We start from the raw sequence: 17,742 nt of genomic DNA, 5'->3' as shown, positions 1-17,742 counted from the left end.
TGCACACTGCAGATAACTGTGGCTGCAGTAATATAGAAACTGCATTGTTATTCTGCAGTTTCTTGATGAAGACCACTCCGCAAAATTCACTATGTTAATATATAGCAAAATTTGTGCTTAATACTTAAAAAAATTTAGTTCATTTTATGACTTAATTTTCTGATTATATTTGGAAAATAACACTGTATCTTGGTCTCATGACAGTCTCAGTTTCTCATCCAAGCTTCATCATGTAACAATTTTTTAGGATTATTACGGGACTTCTAACTATCATCTATACTCCCAAAGTAATTCAAAACAAGATATAAGACTAAAGTAATACAAAACAGAAAAATTCTCAAACCCAAAAGGCCAAAACCAAGTACTATTAATGTTGAAAATTAAACTCATATCCCATGACTTTGTTGCAAATGGGTTCTAGAATAATTTAATCTGATACCTGATTCATGATATAATCAATCAAATTGCCTAAATAAGTGTAAGAAGATCCTCCTTCTAACAAAGTCTTCTTACTCTTTTCACTCATTTCTTTCACTTTTTTCCTTACCTCTCCATTTTTATCCAACACACTCTTTATTCCTCTCTCAATCTTATCTGCTCTTAAAAGATAGCTATGCTCACCATTTAACTCCACCCTATAATCCAATGCAATCTCGACAGCTATTTTTAGCTCACTCACCAATTCAAAAGCATTTGTTTGTTGTTCGGCACAAAGAGGCCATGTAGCAATCGGCACACCAAAATATATGCTCTCGAGTATCGAATTCCAACCACAATGCGAAACAAATCCTCCTGTGGCTTGGTGGGCAAGTATTTGAGACTGTGGAGCCCAACCAACGACCTTTCCAATTTCAGCCGTCCGATCTAAAAATCCATTAGGTAAAAGTGAATCCAAATCAGAAAGTGGATAATCTGAGGGCGCGGGTATAAAGCCTTTCGATGAGGGCTTACGAAGAGACCAAATGAAACGAACTCCACTATTCTCAATAGCATGTGCTATCTCCTGAATTTGGTCTGCATAGAAAGAACCCCTAGTCCCGAAGCAGAGGAAAACTACTGAGGAAGGAGGTTGATCATCTAACCATATGATGATATCGTCTGAATCAGCAGTGCTCTTTGTTTTCGGCTCAGGGTTTAATAATGGTCCGACCGGATATATAGTTGGTAAGCCTGCTAGATCAGGATGAGAGAAAAAGGAGTGAACCACATGTGATTCAAGCTCTTCAAATGAATTTACTATAATTCCATTTGGTTTCTTAAGACCTCCTACATAGCTCATAAAAAACGACTCCCGTTCTTTTTGTAGCATAGAACTAGGAAACGAGTTTATAGGAACCGAGTTGACAAAACTCGGAACGGCTAACTCGTTCTTCTGCAGTAACTGAGTCGAATCAAAGTTGTCTCGTTCAAAAAGAGTGTGAAGATGAAGCATCAAACCAAGGGAAGCAACACCGGAAGTGAAGAAGACAAACGAAGGGACTGAAAATTCTTTAGCAACATCAATCATGGTGGTGCAGGACATGTCAACGATGAAGGCAGCGAGAGGTCCATGTTGTTGTTCTTGGGCAGTGAGGTTAGAGACGGCTTGTTTGACGTTTGGTTTTTGAGAATCGATGAGAGCCATCATGGCGGAAGCTCGATCGGTGTTTGGAGGAAGAGAAGTTTCTGGAAGGTTGATGACATGGAGTGAATCGGAGATGGGAAGGGAATCAATGTATGACTCAGCTTCTGAGTTGTTTGGGAGTTTCATAACTAAAACGTTTAATCGGAAACGGTTATCACGGTTGATTAAAAGCTTGGCGAACTCAAGGGTGGAAACTAAATGGCTCAAACTAGAAGAAGGGATAAACACCACTTGTGCTTTCTTCATCATGGATATACTCATATACACTGAGTTTGTGAGATACTGTGATAGTTCTTTGATATTCCTGTGATTTTTATTTTATATATTCGAATAGCAATAGTGTAGAAAATTAGGAGGATAATTGGTGTTTGTTTGTTTGTTGTATTTTAATAACAAAAAGTAAACGGATTCATGTGCGTGATGTCATGGCTTTGCTGGATGGGTTGACCACGTTGTGGATTGAAATGTTTTTGTCTTCCTATCTTAGGAGAAAGAAATAATAGATGGTGGGATGCGTACATGTTTGTCTATTGCTAATTTTTCTACTGAGAAAAAATTTGGGATTTGATTCTTTAGTTTTTAATTACTATGAATATTGTTTTTGAGACATTGTTAAATTTTAAGTGAGAGTTGAATTAAAAAAAAATAGTGATGAGAAATGGTATTGGTTTATGGCTATTTGTTGGATCATAATAAATAACTACAAAAGGTTCTGTAATTTGATTACTGCAAGTATGTGTTTTGTAAGTTTTGGTTTTGTATCTTGGAAAAAGTTCCTCCATTTCTCTCACTTTCTCCTATTCTATTCAGTTATTCAATTATTATGGTATTTGTAGTTGATTTGTTAGTAGTATTAGTTAGTATGTGATTGCAATTTGATTACTGATATTTTAATTGTGATTGCAATTTGACTCTGAAATTCTCTTGGTCGGACGCGACGGTTATACCTGGAGGCAGTGGTTTGCTTGGCGACAGCTTGGTGAAGACGGCCAGAATCCTCTTTTCTTATAAAAGGTTGATCTCTTCTCTAATGGCCTTGTCATTCCCTTCTATTTGTAAAAGGGAATTGAAAAGAGGAAAGGAAAAAATGAATGTTGGACAATAACTTTACTCTTGCATGTGAAATGCTAAGTAAGACAGTGAAAAGGAGGAGCTTGCATGTGAAATGCTAAGTAAGACAGTGAAAAGGAGGAGCCTGAAAGGTGTCTTGAGGGGGAAGGGCAAGGTCAAGCTAGACTCACAAGAGTTTGATGTTACGGTGAACGGGGAAGAGAGCATGGCTGGTTAGCAACTTAAACTAGTGGCCAAACACCAGTTCAACACTGATGGTTTGCAAGCCTGGATGAGCTCTTCCAGTCTCGCAAATGGCTTATGGTAAAAGTGTGGTGCCAAGCCGATGTCATTTCATTCATAACGATCATGATAAATCAACGATACATGGGACAACAGTTGTCATGGCTACTATTCCTAAAAAAATAGACAATAGTTATTGGCCGTTATAGCCCTTACACCTAGATGGAAGGATAACAACATTAATGGATATAAATAAGGTAAATAGTCATAAACAAATGAGGGACTGGAGCTAGAGATAAAAGGCCCAGAGGTAGGACACGGAGAAGGATTTGAGACCGAAACACATCTAATAGGCTCTACTTATTTTGTAATTAGTAGAGTTACATGTTGATGTGTAAATTTTTCAAGTACAAGAACAATTAAAATGAACAAGTGAATCATTCATCTGTTCTATCTATAGATTCCAAAAGGTAAAAAATAAAACCTTTTAGTCAGGAGTTTTGTAGGCCTTCTAACCAAAGTATATTAGAGAAAGTGATTAATCCTTCTTACAATTATTAATGTTGACAAGTAATCCAATAACTCTCAGACTTTTGGATATTGGTACTAAGACAATTTAACTTCACACCTGATTCATAATATAATCTATTAAATTACCTAAATAAATGTAGGAAGATCCGTCCTTTAACAAAGTCTTCTTACTCTTTTTGCTCATCTCTTTCACATTTTTTCTTACCGCTCCATCTTTATCCAACACACTCTTTATTCCTCTCTCAATCTTTTCCGCAGTTACAACATAGTTATGCTCACCATTAAATCCCACCCGATAGTCCAATGCTATCTCCACACCCAACTTCAGCTCACACACCAATTCAAAAGCATTTGTCTGTTGTTCTGCAAAAAGAGGCCACGCCGCAATAGGCACACCAAAATACATGCTCTCTAGTATGGAATTCCAGCCACAATGCGAAACAAATCCTCCAATGGCACGGTGGGCAAGTATTTGAGCCTGTGAGGTCCAACCAACAACCTTTCCAATTTCAGTCGTGCAATCTAAGAATCCTTCGGGTAAAAGCGAAACCAACTCTGACAGTGGATAATCAGAAGGCGCCGGCATAGTGCCTTTTGGTGAAGGTTTACGTAGAGACCAAATGAAACGTACTCCACTATTCTCAATAGCATGTGCTATCTCCTGGATTTGGTTTTCATAAAAAGAACCCCTAGTCCCGAAGCAGAGGAAAACTACCGAAGAAGGAGGTTGATCATCGAGCCATTTGATGATATCATCTGAATCAACACTGCTCTTTGTTTTGGGCTCAGGATTTAATAAGGGCCCAACCGGATATATAGGTAAAGCTGCTAGATCAGTATGAGAGAAAAAGGATTGAACCGCATGTGATTCAAGCTCTTCAAATGAATTTACTATAATACCATCTGGTTTCTTGAGGCCTCCTCCATAGCTCTTAAAAAACGACTCCCATTCCTTGTGAAGAATAAAACTAGGCAACGTGTTTACAGGAACCATGTTGGCAAAACTCGGAACTGCTAACTCGTTCTTCTGCTGTAACTGTGTCACATCGAAATTATCTTGTTCTAACAGAGTGTGAAGATGAAGAATCAAACCAAGTGAAGCAACGCCGGAAGTGAAGAACATGAGCCCAGGGACGGAAAATTCTTTAGCAACATCAATCATGGTGGTGCAGAACATGTCAACGATAAAGGCAGCAAGGGGTCCATGTTGTTCTTCTTCGGCAGTGAGGTTAGAGACGGCTTGTTTAACATGTGGTTTTTGAGATTCGACGAGAGTGGTCATGGCGGAAGCTCGATCAGTGTTTGGAGGAAGAGAACATTCTGGAAGGTTGATGACTTGGAGTGAATCGGAGATGGGAAGGGATTTAGTGTAGACATCTGTATCTGTGGTGTGTGGGAATTTCATAACTAAAACGGTTATTCGGAGACGGTTATTGCGGTTGATTAGAAGCTTCGCGAACTCGAGAGTTGAAACTAAATGGCTCATACCAGGAAAAGGGATAAACACAACTTGTGCTTTCTTCATCTTGGGTATACGCTTACTCAGTATGAGAGTATGAGTAGTAGTGTTTTGAGTTGTATTTGATATTCCTCTGATTTTTATTTATATATGAATAATAGTGTAAAAAATTAGGATGAAACTTGTGTTAGTTAAACCTCCTTGTCGGAAGTACAACCCAAATTAGTGGAATTACAAGGATCCTTCGGCGCCACTAGATTTAGCAAAGACTGCTTTTAATGAAATATTATAAGTGTATACTTTTCAGGATATTTCCAAGAAGAATACTTCCAAGAAGTAAAAGTAAGGATTTATCATGTGAGGAATGATGTCATGGCTTTGCTGGATGGATTGGGATGACCATTTTGTGGAGTGAAAGTGAAGTGAGTGCATGCATGGAAATTGTTTATATTTAGTCTCTGAAAATTTGGAGGTATTGTTCTCATTTTAAAAATATTTTGGCCCTAATTAAAAAACATAAAAAAAAAAATCGTATTTTATTAAAAATATAAATAATTTTTAAAATTAAAAAAATTATGTATAAATATTTAAAATGAAATTAATGCATTCAAGTATGATTTTTATATATTTTTTTATATAGAGTTCTTCTTTTATAAGAGTATGAGGTCGGACGAGAAGTTTCGTACACATTTTGGATTGTATTTTTATGATTGGGGTAAGGTTCGGAATGGAACCAAGCACTGGGATGATTAGGATAGCAGAGATAGTATTAGGACCAGTTGATGCCTATGTCAGGATATTCAACCATCCATAACATCTAAGGATAGCCAAATGTCATTCACCAGTTATGGAATTATGATTTGTTCGTTACAACGTTCTTCCATAAAATCATGGAACATTACGACCTTCATCAATGATGGGCGGCTATAACTGTCGTTCTACTAATAACTGTCAAAATACTACCTGTGGTCATTAAAAATAATTATGTGAATCTCTTGGAATTCAGACAAAAGGAGAATAACAATATAAATATGAGGCAAAAGCAAGGAAATAGGGAGTGAGCAATATACGTGTAAAAGAATCAAGGAACCAAAAAATGGTGGTTATTCCTTCATCCTTCCTAAAGATAATGAGTCTCACTAAAACTTTAAACATTTGTGGTTCTTCCTAACCAACATTAAGAGAACTAACCAATTGATGTTTTTTTAGAAAGAATATTTGGCTTCCACTGTGGGGCTCGTTAAAACTTTCCTGGACCACACAAACCATACCTATCAAACATCCATTTTTCCAAGGCCACACATGGTTCCCAATCAATAACAGTGTGACGATCAATTAATTTGATCAAAAAGTAAATTCCGCTCTGATCATGATCTCCTCTAGTATCTATTGGCAACGATACATTCCACTTCAAATGATTAACAGTGCCATAAGGAATGATCATCCGCTACTAGAACAATAATCTAAGCTGAAACACGAAGCAAACTTGTGACAGATGCACCTCTCACCTTAACCAAATCAGAATTAGAATTGTAGCAATTCCAAATCTCGTTAAATAAAAAATAGTTCTCTTAGGGCGATCTACTTGTTGACAAAACTAGGTCGCCGGATCAAATAACGTCAAAAACCCGACACCGATCTGGCTACAACCGATATTCCCATGTTCATATGTTACCACACAACCACCAGAATCCGTGATCGAGATATGTTTCGAATCGTCAAAGTTCCATAGTCATCGCATCATAGTCTTTCTCCCTAAGAAACACCGTCACAAATTACCCAAACGTGTTCGAGTAGCATAATCGATCTGCATCGATTGGGAACGCTGATAAATTAGGGAATGCGCCTTCTAAGTTAGGTGACCTTCACCCGGTCATTTAGCCTAACGCCTGTTGAACCTACAAAAGAGCTTATTAATTACCTCTTGTTAGTTGGTCCAGAGGTCACTGGTTCTGGACTTGATATGGCGGATTACGGTCCGATCCCCCACATTTGCAGTAAGGATAAATAGAGTAATAATGTAGTACCAGAGCCCCTAAAGCAAGAAGGATCATAGTTGTTAACCGGTCTCTTTACTATGAGTGTGCAAGGATAATGAGCTTGATGTGATTGCGCTTGAATGAAAAAGGGTAAAACGAGACATAGGAAATAGGTTGAGCCATGATAACATGATTCAGATTGATTTGCATAGGAAGGGAGATTTCGACCGTAAAAGCGGAGACTTGTGTCATTACGATATTCTTAGTATCGTCCTTTAGTACCTATCGACTAAACAAAAGCTTAGCAGACATGTTTGATAAGAATTTTTGTTTTGAATATGTTTCAAACCCGAGTTTTAAATGCTAATGAGTTGGTTGATTGCTTGAGGACAAGCAATTGTCTAAGTATGGGGGAGTTTGATAACTTGAAAACGTATCACATTTTACGACTTGATTCACATGTTATCAATGTTTTATTTCGCATAGTTATCATGTTTTATTAATGTTTCTATTGTGTTTCAGGTACTTTGCGTGTTCGAGAAGAAACGCGCATCGGAAATGGAAACGAGCATAAAGAACAAAGAAAATGCAGAAAAATTGAAGATATGCTGAGACGGTGGTCGCTGTCAGAGGAATGGTGGTCGCCATTTTGCTCGGAGACAGAATTTGAGAGAAATAGAAGCTGACCCATTCTTCCCCTACTTTCCTTATTTTTCTCAACTATATGGCACACGATTTTTGTATTGGCTTTACACTGTAACACTATATATATGACTAGGATATTAGTGAGATGATATCTTGGAATGTATTAGCAAAGCGCTGACGAATTGTAGACGCAAATTGTACACTGAGATCAAGTGTTTTCATCTATTCAGTTTTTCCCAAGTTTCTTTAATTGCATATTCTTTAAGTATTAAGTATTATTGTATGCTCTTCATCTCTACTTCCATATATTTTTCCTTAGTTATATTCATGTTTAAAATTAATTCTACGAAAACCATGTCCGGCTAAATATGTTAGAGCCCGGTATGTGAAGATCTTCGTTTCGACAGGACTCGGTTATTTTGTTGGCTTGTTAGATGTTATTAAATTATGTTTTGGTTTTAGTTTTTAATATTAATTTAGGTAACCTTGTCACGAGAGTGAGAGTTTACTTACCATGATTTCGTCACGAGAGTGAGAAATCTATTAAAGTTCGAACCGACACTACGAGAGCGTGGGGGTCGAACCAGATAGTAAAAACTAGGCTTCAATCCTAAAGAGAGCGAGAACGCTTTAAGTATCGATTAGGACTTAATTTGTTTTCAAAATGCGATCCTTAATTAGAATGCGATCCTCAAAATGCGATCCTCCACCGTCTAATCTAGCATGTTATGTGGGGAGTCATCCGATCATATTCAACTACAGGGGTCATTTGGAGGGTTAGGATTAACCTCCTACAACTCAGGGAAGCTCCACATATCAATCTGTCCTACTTGCGAAAGATCTTGATTAAACCTTTGTTCCTTTTTCACAAGCCTCTTCATCGAGCATGTTCTCTTTTAAAGATTTCAGTGACGATTTAAATGTTCGAAGGGGAAGAGAGAATGATAGATGGTGGGATGCATACATGTTTGTCCATTGCTAAAAGTATGATGTCAAGTCGATGTCATTTCATTCATACTTCATATGTAACGATCATGATAAATCAACTATACATGGGACAACAGTCAAATGATCGTTATGGCTACTATTCCTAAAAAAATAGACAATAGTTATTGGCCGTTACGGCCGTTACACCTAGAAGGAGAGACAACAACATTATTGTATATAAATAAGGTAAATAGTCATAAACAAATGGGAGAGTGGAGCGAGAGATAAAAGGCCGAGAGGTAGGACATGAAGAAGGATTTGTGACCGAAACACATAATATGCTCTACCTATTTTGTATTTAGCATAGTTATATGTTGATGTGTAAATTTTTCAAGTACAAGAACAATTAAAATGAACAAGTGAATCATTCATCTGTTCTATCTATAGATGCAAAAAGTTCAAAAATAAAACCTCTTAGTCAAGAATTTTGTAAGTCTGCTAACCAAAGTATATTAGAGAAAGTGATCAATCCTTATTACAATTATTACTATTGATAAGTAATCCAATAACTCTTGAATTTTTGGATATGGGTACTAAGACAATTTAATTTCACACTTGATTTATAATATAATCAATTAAATTACCTAAATAAATGTAGGAAGATCCGTCCTTTAACAAAGTCTTCTTACTCTTTTCGCTCATCTCTTTCACATTTTTTCTTACTGCTCCATCTTTATCCAACACACTCTTTATTCCTCTCTCAATCTTTTCTGCAGTTACAACATAGTTATGCTCACCATTAAATGCCACCCGATAGTCCAATGCAATCGCCACACCCAACTTCAGCTCACACACCAATTCAAAAGCATTTGTCTGTTGTTCTGCAAAAAGAGGCCACGCCGCAATAGGCACACCAAAATACATGCTCTCTAGTATGGAATTCCAGCCACAATGCGAAACAAATCCTCCAATGGCATGGTGAGCAAGTATTTGAGCCTGTGAGGTCCAACCAACGACCTTTCCAATTTCAGTCGTGCGATCTAAGAATCCTTCTGGTAAGAGCGTAACCAAATCTGAAAGTGGATAATCAGAAGGCGCGGGCATAGTGCCTTTTAGTGAAGGTTTACGTAGAGACCAAATGAAACGTACTCCACTATTCTCAATAGCATGTGCTATCTCCTGGATTTGGTTTTCATAAAAAGAACCCCTAGTCCCGAAGCAGAGGAAAACTACCGAAGAAGGAGGTTGATCATCAAGCCATTTAATGATATCATCTGAATCAACACTGCTCTTTGTTTTGGGCTCAGGATTTAATAAGGGCCCAACCGGATATATAGGTAAAGCTGCTAGATCAGTATGAGAGAAAAAGGATTGAACCGCATGTGATTCAAGCTCTTCAAATGAATTTACTATAATACCATCTGGTTTCTTGAGGCCTCCTACATAGCTCTTAAAAAACGACTCCCATTCTTTGTGAAGAATAAAACTAGGCAACGAGTTTACAGGAACCAAGTTGGCAAAACTCGGAACTGCTAACTCGTTCTTCTGCTGTAACTGTGCCGCATCAAAATTGTCTTTTTCTAACAGAGTGTGAAGATGAAGCATTAGACCAAGGGAAGCAACGCCGGAAGTGAAGAAGATGAGGGCAGGGACGGAAAATTCTTTAGCAACATCAATCATGGTGGTGCAGAACATGTCAACAACGACAGCGGCTAGGGGTCCGTGTTGTTCTTCTTCAGTAATAAGGTTAGAGACAGCTTGTTTAAGGTATGGTTTTTGAGCTTCGAGAAAAGCTGTCATGGCGGAAGCTCGATCCATGTTTGGAGGAAGAGAAGTTTCTGGAAGTTTGATGATGTGAAGAGAATCGGAGATGGAAAGGGAATCAATTATGTAGACATCAGCTTCAGAGGTGTTTGGGGATTTCATAAGTAAAACGGTTATTCGGAGACGGTTATCTCGGTTGATTAAAAGCTTGGCGAACTCAAGGGTGGAAACTAGATGACTCAGACCAGAAGAAGGGATAAACACAACTTGTGCTTTCTTCATCATGGATATGGATATACAGTTACTCAGTATGAGAGTATGAGTAGTAGTGTTTTGAGTTGTATTTGATATTCCTCTGATTCTTATTTATATAGGAATAATAGTGTAGAAAATTTGGATGAATCTTGTGTTACTTAAACCTCCTTGTCGGAAGTACAACCCAAATTAGTGGAATTACAACGAGCCTTCGGTGCCACCAGATTTAGCAAAAGACTACTTTTAATGAAATATTGTATGCGTACAATTTTCAGGATATTTCCAAGAAGAATACTTCCAAGAAGTAAAAGTAAGGATTTATCATGTGAGGAATGATGTCATGGCTTTGCTGGATGGGATGACCACTTTGTGGAGTGAAAATGAAGTGAGATTATTTATATGTTTTGTATCTTGGGAAAAAGAAACGATAGATGGAGGGATGCGTGATGCATGGAAACTGTTTATATATAGTCTCTGGAAATTTGGAGATATTGTTCCAATTATAAAAATATTTTGGCCCTAATAAATTTTTTTTCGTATTTTCTTAAAATTACAAATAACATTTAAAATAAAAAAAATTATGTATAAATATTTAAAATAAAATTAATGCATTCCTGTATGATTTATATATATATATATATATATATATATATATATATATATATATATATATATATATATATATATATATATATATATATATATATTTTTATAGAGTTTTTCTTTTATAAGAGTATGAGGTCGGACGACAAGTTTCGTACACATTTCGAATTTTATTCTTATGATCGGATTAAGGTTTAGAATCGTTAAACCAAGCATCGAGAAGATTAGGATAGCCGAGATAGGTATTAGGACCGGTCGATGCCTATGTCGGGATGGTCACCCATCCGTAACAACTAAGGATGCAAAAGTCATTCACCGGTTATGAAATTATGATTTCTCCGTTACGACGTTCTTTCATAAAATCATGAAACATTACGACCTTCATCAATGATCGACGTCTATAAGTGCCCGCTGTAATGGTGAACGGAAAGAGCATTTGGCTCGTACCCAGATTAAACTAGTGGCCAAACACCAATTCGACATTAATGAGTTGTAAGTATGGATCACTTCGTCTTGTCTCATAATGGGCTTAAACTAAAAGCGTGATGGCAAGCTGATGTCATTTCATCCATAGCACATGAGTAACGTTCATGATAAATTAGGAATACATGAGACAATTGTTAAATGATCATTATTGATGTTATTCCTTAACATGGAGACAATAGTTAATTGTCGTTATAGTCATTGAGCTTAAAAGGATGGTCAACAACATTAATGGACATAAATAAGGTAAACTATCATAAACATATGGGAGAGTGGAACGAGAGATTAAACGTCAAGAGTTAGGACGTGAAGAAGGATTCAAACAAATACACCATGCTTTATTGATTCCGCAATTTATAGAGTTACATACTGTTATGTATATTTTTCAAGTACAATAACAATTCAAATGCACAAGTGAATCATTCATATGTTCTACTCATAGAGGAAAAATGTTTAATTTCAAGCGTGATTCATAATATAATCAATTAAATTACCTAAACAAGAGTAGGAAGACCCTCCCTCTAACAAGGTCTTTTTACTTTTTTCGCTCATCTTTTTCACTTTCTTCCTTACCTCTCCATCCTTATCCAAGACACTCTTTATTCCTCTCTCAATCTTTTCTGCAGTTACAACATAATTATGCGCACCATTAAATTCTACCCGATAGTCCAATGCAATCTCCACACCCAACTTCAACTCACATACCAACTCAAAAGCATTTGCCTGTTGTTCCGCATAAAGAGGCCAAGCCGCAATAGGCACACCAAGATACATGCTCTCCAATATAGAATTCCATCCACAATGCGAAACAAATCCTCCGATAGCTTGGTGGGCAAGTATTTGAGCTTGTGGAGCCCAACCAACGACCTTTCCAAATTCAGCCGTCCTATCTAAAAATCCTTCGGGTAAAAGTGAAATCAAATCTGAAAGTGGATAATCAGAGGGTGCGGACATAAAACCTTCTGGTGAGGGTTTGCGTAGAGACCACACGAAACGAACTCCACTATTCTCAATAGCATGTGCTATCTCTTGGATTTGATCTGCATAGAAAGCACCTCTTGTCCCAAAGCATAGGAAAACTACCGAGGAATGAGGTTGATCATCAAGCCATTTGATGATATCGTCTGAATCAACTATACTCTTTGTTTTGGGCTCAGGGTTTAATAAGGGTCCGACCGGATATATAGTTGGTAAGCCTGCTAGATCAGGATGAGAGAAAAAGGAGTGGACCGCATGTGATTCAAGCTCTTCAAATGAATTTACTATAATGCCATTTGTCTTCTTGAGGCCTCCTACAAAGCTCATAAAAAACGACTCAAATCCCTTGTCTAGCATAAAACTAGGCAGCGAGTTTACAGGAACTGAGTTGGCAAAACAAGGAACTGCTAACTCATTTTGCTTCTGTAACTGAGTGGAATCGAAGTTATCTCGCTCAAACAGAGTGTGAAGATGAAGCATTAGACCAAGAGAAGCAACACCGGCAGTGTAGAATATGAGCGCAGGGACGGAAAAGTCTTTAGCAACATCAATCATGGTGGTGCAGAACATGTCAACAACGACGGCAGCCAGGGGTCCATGTTGTTGTTCTTCAGCAGTGAGGTTGGAGACTGCTTGTTTAACGTATGGTTTTTGAGCTTCGAGGAGAGCGGTCATGGCGGAAGCCGGATCCGTGCTGGGAGGAAGAGAGCTTTCTGGAAGGTTGATAAGGTGAAGAGAATCAGGGATGGTAAGGGAATCTATGTATGACTCACCCTCTGAGGTGTTTGGGAGTTTCATAAGTAAAACGGTTATTCGGAGACGGTTATCACGGTTGATTAGAAGGTTGGCAAACTCAAGGGTGGAAACTAGATGGCTCAAACCAGAAGAAGGGATAAACACAACTTGTGCTTTCTTCATCTTGGAGGTACTATGTTTGAATTGTTTTCTGATAATCCTGTGATTTTTATTTATACAGGAATAGGAATAGTATAGAATAGAAAATTAGGATGATAATTGGTGTTTGTTGTATGTCCTTGTTAGAAATACAATTCTTCGAGGATATTTCCAAGAAGGAAAACTGGAAAAGTAAAAGGAAACATTAGGTGAGTGATGTCATGGCTTTGCTGGATGGGATGACCATGTTGTGGATTGAAGTTACATGGTGGGATGCATGGCAATTGCCGAGTTATATATATTTTTTGTTGGTATTGTGTAATAAAAAATAAATTTTGTGCTAAAATCTTTAGGCTATTACTAGTTACTTGAATTCGTGAGAGAAACTGAAGTTTTCATTTTGCATTTATACTCTTCACTAAGTTATCATATGAAAACATCAATGTAACCTTATTAGTGAAAGTTATGGATTGCTTCATCAATGAGACAGAGGAATGAGAAATTCAAAAGTTCTTCATTAACAAGATGAAGAAGGATCACATGGAAAAGCGATAATTTTTTAAGAAGAAATAATTTTATAATTGAAGAAATATTTTTGGAATATAATCTCAGTAAAAAAGAATAAATTACATAATTATTGCCTCTCGATTTTGAGAACTACAAAGAAAATTGAGTTTGATTTAAGAAATAATCAAGGGTAAAAGGTAATATTTATCTAGCTGTTTATGCTTTTACCACCTCTTTGAAAGATGTGTTATCATCATAAAAATGAGAAGAATACGAATCTATGTGCTTGCAAGTACAATTGTATGCAATTGTTGTTTAATCGTGTTGGTTTTGATAATGATAACTCTTTATGTCAAACAATATTCATTGAAGTCTTTACTCATCAAAAATCAAAATGATTAAACGGCGTTCAGTGAAATCTTTGATGAATCTAAGCAACAAACTCTGATGACGTCATTCGATCTTGAAAATATCTCAAGCCTCATAAATTACAAGATTCAAAGTTCCATATGAAGTGCTAAGTGTATGATAATCTAGCAAAGAGACTTGAAGCTTTAGAGTCGTGAAAGAGATAAAATGTGAAAGTTTGTTTGGTCATACAGTGATCAGTTTATTGTAAAAGGTACTCAACTATTGAAAAAATTATTCAACACCCCCATTGTAAGTGATCTAAGGCAGTTATACACACATACACAAAAAAAAAACTCTTAAAATCTCTCTTTATTGTTCAAAATCTCTTAAAAACCTATCAAGGCTTGTGTGAGATTGATTAAAAAGTATTTTTAATTAATTAGAATTTTTTTATACTGTCAAATCTATTAAGGACATGGTTTAATCAATTAGAGTAAGGTAAATGAATTCTTAATCGATTAGAAACACTTTTAATCGATTAAAGTAGTTTAGGATTTTCTATTTTGGATTAGGGTTGTTGTCTTTTGGAGTGCCTTAATCGATTAAGCCTATGTTTGAGATTTGTGAAAAGTCATAGTGTAACTGTGCGTTAGGTGGAGGCTACAAATAGTTGCTTCAGAAAATTACTGTAAAAAAAAGTCTAAATGCGAGGTGGCGGTGGATCACTGCTTTGTCAAACACACACTATATAGTGATTTAATTTGATCCATAAATTATTATTTTTTTAACCAAATTATTTCCTATATAATTGAGACATCTGCTCATTCCATAACACCATATTTTTGAAAAGAATCATTTCTCTCATGCTTTCAACTATTCTCTCTTCTTCTTTCTATTTATTTTTCACTAAATATCCATCTATGGCCTTAAACAAACTAATAGGAAATGGTAAGAGAAACTCACCTCATTTATTCACAAACACAATTACAACCAAATCACTTCTAATCATTCCTTATTCATAGAGAAAACCACTCATTCATTCACTTTATTATTTGTGTCAATAGATGAAATAGATGAGATCCAAGTAGTAATTCTTTTGGTAAGTGTAGATTTTTGGCTTTGAATCAGTAACTTCAATACTAAGAAAGCATTTGAATTTGTCTAAATTGTTGATTTTAAAGTAATCATGGAGAAAGGCAAAGTAGTATCCCCCAATAGCTAAATCAGTTTCTCAAAAATCCCACCATCATTCACCATAAAGTTGGCCCATAACAAGTGCATAATTAATCAATTCAACAATATAGAAAAAAAGTGAATAACCAAGCCTTTAGTCAAAGTGCATATCAGTTAACAGTAAGGTTTTGGGCTGCTGCTAAATGATCTATTTTCTTTAGGAAGGTGTTATCTGAGGGAGTTAAAGTTACTTAATATTGCAATTCCAAACAATCCATAAAGACAAAAACAAGTGGTAGCCTGCACTGAATATTTCAGTTTTCAACCATATATAAACACTAAATATCTCTTCAAAAATCATACCAATTCAACCTACAGAAATTGGCTGTTTGCTTTCCAATTCCTATATCCTATCTATATCAAACAACAATTCAGCCAACAGAAACTCAAATATGAAAAAAACACAGGTGGTGCTTATCCCTTCACCCTTTGTAGGTCATATAGTCTCAACCCTCGAGTTCGCAAAACTTCTAATCAACCGTGACAACCGTCTCCGAATAACCGTCTTGATTATGAAATTTCCACTCGCCACAGAAACCGATCTCTATACTAAATCCCTTCCCATCACAGATTCACTCAGCATCATCAACCTTCCAGAATGTTCTCTTTCTCCAAACTCCGATCCAACTTACTCCATGTCCGCTCTCCTCGAAGCTCAAAAACCAAACGTCAAACAAGCCGTCTCTAATCTAACCACCGTAGAACAAAAACACGGACACCTTGCTGCTTTCGTTGTGGACATGTTCTGCACCACCATGATCGATGTTGCTAAAGAATTCTCTGTCCCTACGATAGTCTTCTTCACTTCTGGTGTTGCTTTCCTTGGTTTGAATCTTCATATTCACACTCTCTTTGAAAGAGACAGCTTCGACTCGACTCAATTGCTGCAACTCAATGAGTTGGCTGTCCTGAGTTTCGCCAACTTGGTTCCTATTGCTACGTGGCCGCTCTTTGCTGAACAACAAACAAATGCTTTTGAATTGGTGTGCGAGTTGAAGATAGGTGTGGAGATTGTGTTAGACTATAGTGTGCAGTTTAATGAGTCCTAACTATTTTGTAACTGCTGATAAGATTGAGAGAGGAATAAGGAATGTGTTGGATAAGGATGGAGAAGTAAGGAAGAAAGTGAAAGAGATTAGTGAAAAAAGTAGGACAGCTTTGTTAAAGGGTGGATCTTCCTACGCTTATTTAGGTCGTTTGGTTGATTATATTATGAATCAGGTTTGAAGTTAAATTATCCTAGCACTCAGTTGCAGTGTTCTACTGATGATAATCTAGTATGCTATTGAAACTTTCAAAAATGGAACTTAGAAACATTAGGTTAATCTTAGATTGTTATCCTAGAGTTGGGCTAGTTTGTAAATTTTGATTTTGTACTCAAGTTCTGCTGCTTTTCAATTGAAGTTTTTTGAATACAAGAGAAACAATATTAGTAAAGTTGACTCTGCTTCTTCTAGTCCTGATGTTTCTCACCTGATGATGTATGATTATTAGATTGAAATCCTCCTTACTTCAGAGGTTTTGATTAACTTATCAACCTATATAACTATGTACATTTGTGATGAGGTGGAGAAATTTCATTTAGAGGACTGTTTCTAAAATTAAGAAATTTCAACCATATTATGAAGCTTATGCCTCTAGTCTGCTTACAAATTTACAACATACAAATAAATAGTATTTGACAAAAACAAAAGTTCATCTTTAACTAATAAGCTAGCTTTCATTGCTGCAGTACACATATATAAATAAAAACTTCTTAGAAATATTATTTTGGTGCTAGTCATATTATCTTGGCCCTTAGACTTAGAAACAATGCTTGTTAGATTAGTTGTGGACTTGTTGTTGGTTAGATGTTAGGATCTAGTGTTACTTGAAGGCTAAGTGGTTTGTGTATGTGAAGTTGCTGAATTTTAATTGTGTATATATGCAGGCACGGGCAAGTTGCGTATTGAATGTGGTACTGTCTTGAAATGTCAAAATGTGTTTGAATTGGATTGGATTTGCTGCAGGGTTATGATACACGCATTTGATCAAAATGTTGAACTGAGTTTGTATGATGTAGCAGGCTGAGCAGGAATGTAGTTTGCTTTTGTTTCGGTATGTTGCTTTGAGTTTACGAATGACTAATGTTGCGTATGTCTTGAATGTCATCGGGACGAGATAATATTTCAACATCTCTCACTAGATTCTGTTTATCTGCCACTAACAAATTTTTT

The 17,742-nt window shown here is 36.5% G+C and overlaps 5 protein-coding genes across 5 annotated transcripts; 1 reads left to right on the top strand and 4 right to left on the bottom strand.

The window, feature by feature from the left end:
* Positions 1–10: 10 nt before the first annotated feature.
* LOC131615871 (anthocyanidin 3-O-glucosyltransferase 6-like) lies at positions 11–3,242 on the bottom strand. The gene has a single exon (XM_058887048.1). The coding sequence runs from the start codon at positions 1,883–1,885 to the stop codon at positions 428–430; it is 1,458 nt and encodes a 485-aa protein (XP_058743031.1). The 5' UTR covers positions 1,886–3,242; the 3' UTR covers positions 11–427.
* Positions 3,243–3,388: 146 nt separating this feature from the next.
* LOC131615874 (UDP-glucose flavonoid 3-O-glucosyltransferase 6-like) lies at positions 3,389–5,156 on the bottom strand. The gene has a single exon (XM_058887051.1). It carries the CDS (start codon positions 4,971–4,973, stop codon positions 3,540–3,542), a length of 1,434 nt encoding a protein of 477 aa, XP_058743034.1. The 5' UTR covers positions 4,974–5,156; the 3' UTR covers positions 3,389–3,539.
* Positions 5,157–8,943: 3,787 nt separating this feature from the next.
* LOC131615873 (UDP-glucose flavonoid 3-O-glucosyltransferase 6-like) lies at positions 8,944–10,823 on the bottom strand. The gene has a single exon (XM_058887050.1). It carries the CDS (start codon positions 10,505–10,507, stop codon positions 9,068–9,070), a length of 1,440 nt encoding a protein of 479 aa, XP_058743033.1. The 5' UTR covers positions 10,508–10,823; the 3' UTR covers positions 8,944–9,067.
* Positions 10,824–11,880: 1,057 nt separating this feature from the next.
* LOC131615870 (anthocyanidin 3-O-glucosyltransferase 2-like) lies at positions 11,881–13,704 on the bottom strand. The gene has a single exon (XM_058887047.1). It carries the CDS (start codon positions 13,457–13,459, stop codon positions 12,023–12,025), a length of 1,437 nt encoding a protein of 478 aa, XP_058743030.1. The 5' UTR covers positions 13,460–13,704; the 3' UTR covers positions 11,881–12,022.
* A 1,435-nt stretch (positions 13,705–15,139) lies between these two features.
* On the top strand, positions 15,140–16,719 carry LOC131615869 (putative UDP-glucose flavonoid 3-O-glucosyltransferase 3). Its single transcript, XM_058887046.1, has one exon. The coding sequence runs from the start codon at positions 15,919–15,921 to the stop codon at positions 16,573–16,575; it is 657 nt and encodes a 218-aa protein (XP_058743029.1). The 5' UTR covers positions 15,140–15,918; the 3' UTR covers positions 16,576–16,719.
* Positions 16,720–17,742: the final 1,023 nt, after the last annotated feature.

Source organism: Vicia villosa, linkage group LG7 (assembly GCF_029867415.1).
Source record: "Vicia villosa cultivar HV-30 ecotype Madison, WI linkage group LG7, Vvil1.0, whole genome shotgun sequence".
Lineage (NCBI taxonomy): Eukaryota > Viridiplantae > Streptophyta > Magnoliopsida > Fabales > Fabaceae > Vicia > Vicia villosa.
Note: the sequence above shows the minus strand (reverse complement) of the source record. Positions and strands in the feature narration are given on the sequence as shown.

Bases quoted from the DNA above. Each gene is read 5' to 3' on its own strand.
- LOC131615871 (XM_058887048.1), bottom strand. From the start codon at position 1,885: ATGAGTATATCCATGATGAAGAAAGCACAAGTGGTGTTTATCCCTTCT.
- LOC131615874 (XM_058887051.1), bottom strand. From the start codon at position 4,973: ATGAAGAAAGCACAAGTTGTGTTTATCCCTTTTCCTGGTATGAGCCAT.
- LOC131615873 (XM_058887050.1), bottom strand. From the start codon at position 10,507: ATGATGAAGAAAGCACAAGTTGTGTTTATCCCTTCTTCTGGTCTGAGT.
- LOC131615870 (XM_058887047.1), bottom strand. From the start codon at position 13,459: ATGAAGAAAGCACAAGTTGTGTTTATCCCTTCTTCTGGTTTGAGCCAT.
- LOC131615869 (XM_058887046.1), top strand. From the start codon at position 15,919: ATGAAAAAAACACAGGTGGTGCTTATCCCTTCACCCTTTGTAGGTCAT.